Genomic DNA, 10,000 nt, shown 5'->3' with positions numbered 1-10,000 from the left:
CAAAGTGTTACAATTTTAGAGTTAAATTAACTCAAAATAGAGTTAAAAATACACTGTATAGTGTTATTTAAAGCCTTATAGAGTACTTTCTACACCCCGTCTTTTAACTACCGAAATTGACACCAACACTAGGAGGCATTCTACTCCAGCTGTTGTTATATTAACTCAGATAGAGTTAATGGAGTTTGACACTGCATATTTAACACTGGGGAATTTACTGTGTACTGTTACTTCCCTCTGTCTGTTTCAGGGAGAGAAGGTTTTGCGCGTGGCCGACATGTGTCGCAGACTGGAGAACGACCAGAAGAACATCTCAGCTTCAGTGTTCACCTCCGAGGAGCAGAGACAGGAGGCCGCGCCGGGACAGGGGGGGGAGCACACCAAGGTAACACACACACACACACACACACAGACACACACACACACACACACACACACACACAGAGACAGGAGGCCGGGCTGGGGGGCAAGGAGCACACCAAGGTACAGGGTCTGGTACTAAGGTAGGGGGGCTGTTAAGCAGTTTATCCTCTAATCAAAGGGACAGACTAAGGTACAGGGGCTGACCTTTGTGAAATGCCCGGATGAGAACTTACTTCCGGGAAGATTTTGTGTATGGATCGATAGGTTACTTTTCCTACTCAACTGCCCCACAATGCATTGCATCTTTTCAAACTTAACTTAAAATTCTTTATTGCTTGTGTATACTTCAGTGTAAACGGTGCGACGAACCTCACATAACACAATGGATGGTTAAGTACACAGTATGTAGTATATAGTATACATGTTGAGTATGTAGGAGGAAGGACGTTAGTAGGGCTTTTACAACACAGCCAAAGACTCCTATCAATAACAACTAACTTTTCTCTGTAATATAAATGAAAGCAGGACCAGTATATTTTTTTAACCCTTTCCCCCCTCTGCTGCCCCCTGCAGGAGATAACTGAACTGCACCATCTGACGCGTCGCATCAACGCGGCCGTGCTGCAGAGAGAAGCTCTGAGCCGACACCAAGCCGAGCTGAGCCGGGAGAACCACATGCTAAAGGCTATGCTACGTCAACACCTCGATGCCATGACAGTTAGCGACGTTAGCTTGAACGGCCGCTACGCACTGCTGACTGTGGTCCAGGCTCCGACCATAACAACACCTACAAGCCCAGTGCAAGCTAGCAGCAGGCGGCACAATGTTATAGAGGCTGTGCATGTGGCTAGGCACGCTATATAGCAGCAAAAACTGGAGATAAAATGTGTTAAAATGATGAAATATGACTAAATAAACATGGTAAAATATTATAAATTAATTCAAGGTTCTCTTACTTAGCTTTTTCCCGCCAAATTTTCAAAGGAATCCACAGTCCTTCTAAACGGCGTGTGTGTGTCTCTCATTTTGACGCCCAGAATGTCACATTATTTATTATTATGGATTATTGTTCAATTGATAAGTTAATAAACTGAAAAAATCAACAAATTTACTCAAATCAAAACTCTAGTAAAGTGTGTAAAATATGAACTTTAACATCAAACATGACAGTTGTGTGTGTGTGTGTGTGTGTGTGTGAGAGAGAGAGAGTGTGAGTGAGTGAGCTACAAGCCCAGTACAAGCTAGCAGCAGGCGGCATAATGTTATAGAGGCTGTGCATGTGGCTAGGCACGCTATATAGCAGCAAAAACTGGAGATAAAATGTGTTAAAATGAGGAAATATGACAAAATAAACATGTTAAAATATTATAAATGCAAGGTTCACCAACTAACTTTCAAAGAGATCCGCTACCTGTCTGTACTGTGGGTGTGTCTGGAAAAATAAGCCAGTGTTAATACACAGCCTAGGCTCTGTAAACGGGGATGTTGACAAAGGGCCGTAACTTGTTTACAGAGCCTAGGCTGTGTATTAACATTGGATTTTTATATAATGAGGTATCGGATCGTGAGGAGATATTCACTGATTTTGACAACAAGCGTTCTCCAGAATCACTGACTACACCTTTAAGAGGACAAGCTTGGATGGGTGGCTGGGTATCCTTCACATGTCTTAGTATTTAAATAATATTATAGTGTGTCTGTATGTGTTTTGTCCAATATATGCTGTGAACAAATATACAAGGTTAAAGGTGCACTGTGTAACTTTGTGGGTGTGTCAGAGAAGTGAAACATTTTCTAAGGTATATTCTCATAACTGAATAAACAAACTTTCCTCACAGGGAAAATGTGATCCCTGGAACACTGTTTGAAGTTAGAAAGCTTCCTGAAAAGTTACTGTTTCACCCTGAAACTACACAGTGACCCTTTTATTTATTTTTTAAAGATTTTTTTGGCATTTTCAAGCTTTATTAGATAGTACAGAGTTGAAATGGGGAGACAGAGAGAGAGAGAGAGAGGGGGGATGACCTGCAGTAAAGGTCCACAGGTCGGATTCGAACCTGCGACCACTGCAACGAAGGCCGGAGCCGATATGGTACGCGCTCTATCCACTACGCCACCGGAGCACCCTCAGTTGTAAAATCAATAAAAAATAGCTCAACACAAACAAATAAAGAGGCGTGGACTGTTGTTCTCTGTACAGGTACACCATTTAATAGTTATTATAGACATTTTATATACACGTGTATTCTGCTATGTGGTACAATCTTTAAAATCTGCTTTCTGTTTCATAGTTTGAAAATCCAAAAAAAAAAAAAAAAAAAAAAAATTACAAAACTCATCAAAACTCATCGCAAACTGATTTTTTTTTCTCCGTTTTTTTTTGGAAGACTAGAAAAAATACTTTTATTGTTTTATTAATCATGCAAATTATTACACAAACATAAAAGGGTTCTTTTAGTTTACACAGGGAGCTGTAGTAGCGTCGGACTCATGGTGGGGTGGTGGAAACAAAAATAAATTCTCGTTTGTGATTCGATCGTTGAAGTCGCTCGCGTTAGAAATCCCTTCAAAAGTTTAAAGAAATAAAAATCAATAAAAATAAACAAACGACAAAGATGAAATACAAACTGGTGTTTCTGATCAGCCAATCACGAGGCAGCGTTTTGTTTTAACAGCCTCTGATTGGTCCATTTCTCCTGGAGACTAAAACAAGAAAAATTCTAATGATATAAATAAGTTTAACCTCGATTTTGTGTTGATGAAGAAAAAGTGAAAAGTTCCCACAGTGAAGTGAGGAAGAGGGGGAGGATTTAGACTGTGACACCAATGCTGCCTTCAAGGTGCTTTTTGATGGTTCGTAAATTCTAGTACTTCCAATTTAATTACCAGAAGTTGCCTCTCAAACTGCTAATACAATTCATCCCATATTTTTATATACAGGTGCATTTAAATTGTTTTGAATATCATGGAAAAGTCCATTCAAAAAGTGGACCATTCATATATTCCAGATTCATTACACAAAGCAATTTTTTTAATATGTCTAATCTGGGTCTTTTTTCAGTTTTTGGACCGAGTTTGTTTCAATCTTTATTTCCAATTTCTTAATTGTTTTCTGAGGTCTTCTGGAAACAATTAAAGGAAATAAAAGAGTTCATTGATTCGGATTTTTAGTTATTGGGTTTGAAAATGAAGTGATGCAATAAATAAAAGATTTTCAAAGTAAAGTTTTTTTTTAGAGACTCCTCTCCCTCTCTCCCTCCTCTTCGGTATGACAGAGTGTTACGGCCACATTGAGAAAAAAAAAAAAAGTCATAAAAGCCATAATTTTAGGAGAAAAATCATAATTCCGCTAAACATATTAACAAAACATGTGCTTAAAGGGGCAGTGTGTAATATGACATCATCAAGAAAGTTCTAGAATGTAATAAGTTAAGTTTAGTTAAAGGGACACTGTGTAACATTTTAAGTAATTTATTAGCTAAAATCAATATCCTCATTCATAAATATGTCCTCATTGGTGTAAAATCCCCTCTGCCAATAATCTGAATTATCCTCCTGAGCGGAGAATTACAAATATTAATATTACATTTTGTACATTGAGCGGGCAAGTCTTATGGAGGCATCCATGTTGGTTGGAATGTCATCAGGTGCATTGTTTAGAATTTAGAATTGTTCTTGTCCTTGAAGGCCACTGTAGCTTCTGTTATTATTCAAAAGGGTTGGGGTTACCCAGGGAGCGTTGCATTCTAGAACTTTGTAGAACTTTCTTGATGATGTCATATTACACACTGCACCTTTAACAGATATTTCATTCACTAGAATAAAACCAAAGCCTTATAATGCCACTTCATTTCTTCGTAGAATTTTAACTTAATTTTTCATAATTTACGACTAATTCTTGAACAATTTTGACTTAATTTGATTAATTTTGTAGACATTTCTCCCTCTCAAAGTGGCCATAAAACTCTGTCGCACTCAAGGAACCAGACGCCATCATTATGAACCAAACGGGGACGTGTGTGTGTGTGACGGTAAAACAGTTAGTAGATGGAGAGCATGTGTGTGTGTGTATGTGTGAGTGTGTCTGCATCCGTATGTGTGTATGTATCCGTCTGTGTGTGTGGCTGGGTCTGTGTGTGTGTCTCTGTCAGTCTCTCTGTCAGTGTGTGTGTGCGTTTCAGTGTGTGTGAGTGCCTGCGTCTGTGGCTGTGTCTGTGTGTGTGTCTGTCTGCGTCTGTCAGTCTCTCTATCAGTGTGTGTGTGCATTTTAGTGTGTGTGCGCGTATGTCTGTGTGTGTGTGTGTGTGTGTGTCTGTGTGTGTGTGTGTGTGTGTGTGTGTGTGTGTGTGTGTGTGTGTGTGTGTGCGCGTATGTCCGTGTGTGTGTGTGTGTATGTCTGTCTGTATGTGTGTGTGCGCGTATGTCCGTATGTGTGTGTGTGTGTGTGTGTGTGTGTCTGTGTGTGTGTGTGTGTGCGCGTATGTCCGTGTGTGTGTGTCTGTGTGTGTGTGTCTGTGTGTGTGTGTGTGTGTGTGTGTGATGTCATGGCTGGACGGGGGAACGACACCAACCCAGAATCTGTTTATAAAAACGATTATAAAAACTAGATTTATTTTACACAAAACAGATAAACGTCCACATGTAACTACAGTAACGTCTGAATGCTTCATCTCTCTTTAGCTGGCAGGTTTTATCGACCAATCAAATCGCTCCATTCAAGGCCCTGATATCCAATCAGCTCTCACCTCGTCACAGACACAGAAAATGTTGTTTTTTTAACGTGATGTGGTCGTTTATTGTACTTTAAAAAAAGGTGTAGTCAGTGATTCTGGAGAACGCTTGTTGTCAAAATCACTTTTTTGGTCAAAATCAGTGAATATCTCAGGGGGCGCCCTTAGCTCAGTTGGTAGGGCGTCCCCCCCCATGGGCCTCGGCCAGCAGCGGACCCGGGTTCGATTCTAGCCCGCGGTCGTACTCTGCATGTCACTCCCCTCTCTGCCCCATTTCACCTCTGTCTACACTATCAATAAAGCATAAAAATGCCAAAAAAAAAATATCTTTAAAAAAAAAAAATAAATTGTGAATATCTCCTCATGATCCACTACCCGTCTGTACTGTGTGTGAGCTGGGAGATAGTCCAGTGTTAATTAATCCACAGCCTAGGCATTTATTCACTCAGGATATATATATATTCAATGATTTTGACAAAAAGTGATTTTGACAACAAAAGTTCTACAGAATCACTGACTCACTCCACCTTTAATTTCTTAATTTTTAAAAATTATTTAAAAACACTTAGAAATTTCAGCTGTTCATTGATCTCAAGATTTAAAAAAAAAAATTAAAATATGACAAATTAACCACGTCTGGTTCCGTTTCTGTGATTTTCAAAGCAGATTTAAAGGAAAAAATCCCCCTCTTTCATAGCCTGGTGCTACCAGACCATCGTACTTCATTTCATTTGTACAGAAGGTCTGGCAGTGCTGTAATTGGCAAACGTTCACTCACTTGGAGGCGGGTGTCTGTTAAAGTTTAACACTATTGGATCTGCCCAGTGCCACTCTGGATTAGCCAACCAATCGCATAACGTTTGGTCGTCACGTGTGTCATGAGCCGGCTTCTGGCAACTGAAACTGGAGCGCGACTTCGACGTCATCGTTCTCAGCCACTCGCTCTGTTCGCTGATTGGACACACAGAAATTTGTTCGAGCAGAATCCCACTAATACGCCCCGTCACCAGACTGACTACTGAAGGGAAAATGAAATTTGGCCGGAAGTAGGTAGGCGGGCGCAGCCAGGCTGAATATAACTGATTTATCCTGCAGTCCTTGATTCCAAATGATTCCCAAAGTGTCTCTGGACCTTTTTAACACTTTCTTTAACATGGTTTCACTTCAGTAACGGAGCAGAGACGAACACAGACACTAAACAAACCGTTAAATTTGATTTTTTTAGATTTTAAACTATGCAGCAACCTGACATTCAAAACACCAACGCTTGTGTTTTTAGCAGCTCTGAAAAATGTCCTCCTCGTATTATTTTTCACCCTCTTAGCCCTAAAAAACTAAAATACTTAAGACCCTAAAATGTCTGGCAGTGTAACTTTGTGAAAGAATAAAATTTACTTCAACTGGAATTCAAAACTAGGTCTATTTGAATTAACCGTTGAGCCTCAATACGTCACTATCGAATACTAATAAACGTTCTTTTCGAGTATTTTCGACATCCACCGTAAACTACAACATTTCTGAGTACATAGGACAATTATCTCTTTGATTGTGAGGTTTTTTTTAAATTTAAAACCTGATTTTATTTTTATGTGTGAAGCAGCGGGATCTTGATATGACTTTTAAACGTTTAAAAGAAGAAAAAAAATTAAAGCTGAGTGATCGTGGGGGGATTTTTCCTTTAAGTGCATTGTTCTGTGCTGTCTATCTGTCTGTCTGTCCGCTTGTCTGTCTGTCTGTCTGTCTGTCTGTCTGTCTGTCTGCTTGTCTGTCTGTCTATGGGTCAAGAGGTCAGACTAGTGTTATAATGGAGGGGAAGGGGCCATAGTGTAGTGTTGTGTCATCTAGACAGACAGACAGACAGACAGGTGAGCTGCTAAATTTCCACCTTAACAACGATTCTGCTGCACAACCATTCAGTCTCTTTAGTCAGTCGGAGGGAGAACGCTCAGATCTGTGTGTGTGTGTTTCTCAGTGTGTGTGTGTGTGTGTGTGTGTGTGTGTGTTTCTCAGTGTGTGTGTGTGTGTGTGTGTCTCAGAGTGTGTGTACTTGTACAGGTATCTTTATGAGGACCAGTTTTAGTTTTTTTAACCTTCGGAGTGAGGACATTTATTTGGGAAAGTGACATTTTACCTGTCGCTCAATTTTTCCTTCTTAAATTGTCCTCACAAAGATAGAAGTACAAGAACGTGTGTGTGTTTGTTTGTGTTTCACTGTGTATGTGTGTGTGTGTTTGTGTTTTTCAGAGTGTGTGTGTGTGTGTGTGTGTGTGTGTGTGTGTGTTCAGTCGCGTGATGGAGAATCCCTTCAGTCTTTTAATATATATATTCTGTGTTCATAGAGCTGAACAAACCTGAATACTGTTTGTGTGTGTGTGACTTTCCTCTCTCTCTCTCTCTCTCTCTCTCTCTCTCTCTCTCTCTCTCTCTCTCTCTCTCTCTCTCTCTCTCTCTCTCTCTCTCTCTCTCTCTGCCTGTGTGTGTGTATGTCTCTTGCCCCCTGGCCCTGTGTATTTTAGACATATACCCTCGCGAGCCCTCTCTCTCTCTCTCTCTCTCTCTCTCTCTATGTCTCTGCCTGTGTGTGTGTATGTCTCTCTCCCCTTGGCCCTGTGTATTTTAGACATATACCCTTGCAAGCCCTCTCTCTCTCTCTCTCTCTGCCTGTGTGTGTGTATGTCTCTCGCCCCCTCGGCCCTGTGTATTTCAGACATAGACCCTTGCGAGTGCGTCCGCCCCGGCTGAAGCGATGTAGGCCTTAGAGGGGTGGAAGGCTACGTCATAGATGGCCTCTTCACTCTTCTTCCGGTGAGCGGTGATCTCCTGAACGCACGTTTTACTGTCCAAGTTCCACAGGCGCAGAGAGCAGTCGTGACCTAAACAGTGAGGGAATGAATGGTTAGGCAATCTGGGTGTCAATTCAAATATTATTAATTTTTTTTAAATTTTGTTTAGGCTTTGTCTTCTTAACCTTTATTTCTACAGGTAAATCCCATTGAGACCGAAGACTCTTTTGCAAGGGAGACCTGTTCCCATTTACACGTTACCATTCACACACGCATTCATACACCGATAGCAGCAGGCTAACTATCGACATTCACACGAGGCAAGGTGGGTGAAGTGTCTTGCCCAAGGACACAACAACTATGACACAGGTGGCAGGGCGGGGATCGAACCTCCAACCCTTTGATCATCGGCCGACCCGCTCTACCACCTGAGCCACAGTCGTCTATCCAGTAGGGGACATTAAAAAAAAATTATTCTGAAGGTTTGGAATAAGGAGATGGCCCCCTGCTTTGATATGTGGCTCATGGAGTTCTCTAGTACTCTATATATGGAGGAAATCTGTTATGAGATCTCAGGGAAAGTAGAAGAAATTGAACTAAAGGTAAATGTTAAGCCAAAAATACAAAGTCAAAAAGGTGTCTTATGGTCACTTTAGCACTGCTATATGGTGTGTCTCTTTTTTTTTGGGCATTGTTATGCTTTATTGATAGTGTAGAGACAGAGGTGAAATGGGGCAGAGAGGGGAGTGACATGCAGAGAACGACCGCGAGCTGGAATCGAACCCGGGTCCGCTGCTGGCCGAGGCCCATGGGGGGGACGCCCTACCAACTGAGCTGAGGGCGCCTCCAAATTTAAAAAAAATTCTGAATCAGACTCAATATTATATAGATATATCATCACAGGTGCATCTAAAACAATTAGAATATCATGGAAAAGTCCATTCAAAAAGTGAAACGTTCATATATTCTAGATTCATTACAGAAAGTCAAACATGTCAGGCCTTTCTTTTGGTTTGATGTTGATGATTACAGCTTACAGCTCGTGGAATAAAAAAAATCCAGTATCTTAAAATATTAGAATATAATAACAGTGTTTCCCACAGAATTTTTTGAAAGTGTGGGGGGGGGGGACCCCGACCCCCCTAGGGGGGTCCGGGGGTATGCTCCCCCGGAAGAAAATGTTGTACCTTTTAAATGTTAAATGCATCAATCTGGTGTACTTTGAGGAACACTATTCCTATATAAATGGTGATTAAGATGGAGTTTAACACACTTATGAATGGTTAATGAATAAATAATTTTCTATGATACACATTTGAGCCATCAAAAAAATTAAGCAAAGGTGGTGGTTACCTGTGGTTCAAAAGAGTGAACACAAGCGCCCTTTTGTTTAATAACTTTCAATAACTGTGACTACAATCACAAAGGATAGCTCACAATATTCTTTCCAGCAGAGGGTGCTCTGCTGGAAAGGCAGCAGGCGCGCAAATTACCCACTCCCGACTCGGGGAGGTAGTGACGAAAAATAACAATACAGGACTCTTTCGAGGCCCTGTAATTGGAATGAGTACACGTTAAATCCTTTAACGAGGATCCATTGGAGGGCAAGTCTGGTGCCAGCAGCCGCGGTAATTCCAGCTCCAATAGCGTATCTTAAAGTTGCTGCAGTTAAAAAGCTCGTAGTTGGATCTCGGGATCGAGCTGACGGTCCGCCGCGAGGCGAGCTACCGTCTGTCCCAGCCCCTGCCTCTCGGCGCCCCCTCGATGCTCTTAACTGAGTGTCCCGCGGGGTCCGAAGCGTTTACTTTGAAAAAATGAGAGTGTTCAAAGGCAATACAGTCACAGCGCGTGTTGACACCGCAGGGGGAGGGGCTGATTGACTCGGGGAGATTGAAGCCTCGATCCCTCAAGCGGCGCTTTCATAATACAGTACGTCCATGATTGAAGGAAATATTGTTTCTTGAGATCACAGCGCGAATCACACGTTAAAGATTTTTATGCGCAAATGCTATTGTTTCCAAGTGAAACTCGCGCATTGCAAATGAAATGTATACATGTAGCCTATATTTTTTAAATAGTAAAATATACATATATAAAAAAAAATTAAAAATGAAAGTGTGGCGG

General features: G+C 41.2%; 2 protein-coding genes across 2 annotated transcripts in view; one reads left to right on the top strand and one right to left on the bottom strand.

The window, feature by feature from the left end:
• drc2 (dynein regulatory complex subunit 2) overlaps nucleotides 1-1,227 on the top strand; it is a gene marked incomplete at both ends in the record, with an annotated part of 10,077 nt that extends 8,850 nt beyond the window's left edge. Inside the window, 2 exons of the mRNA XM_080054308.1 lie at nucleotides 251-385; nucleotides 937-1,227. Of these exons, the coding sequence (XP_079910434.1) occupies nucleotides 251-385; nucleotides 937-1,227 (426 nt within the window). The remainder of the gene's footprint in view (nucleotides 1-250; nucleotides 386-936) is intronic.
• A 1,332-nt stretch (nucleotides 1,228-2,559) lies between these two features.
• The window catches only part of strn3 (striatin, calmodulin binding protein 3), a 41,111-nt gene continuing 33,670 nt past the window's right edge, over nucleotides 2,560-10,000 (bottom strand). Inside the window, exon 16 of the mRNA XM_080054307.1 lies at nucleotides 2,560-7,966. Coding sequence (XP_079910433.1) covers nucleotides 7,797-7,966 — 170 coding nt within the window. The 3' untranslated portion in view covers nucleotides 2,560-7,796. The remainder of the gene's footprint in view (nucleotides 7,967-10,000) is intronic.

This window comes from Ammodytes marinus (assembly GCF_949987685.1).
Source record: "Ammodytes marinus genome assembly, contig: scaffold_168, whole genome shotgun sequence".
NCBI classification, from domain to species: domain Eukaryota; kingdom Metazoa; phylum Chordata; class Actinopteri; order Uranoscopiformes; family Ammodytidae; genus Ammodytes; species Ammodytes marinus.
This window is presented reverse-complemented; position numbering and strand designations above follow the sequence as displayed.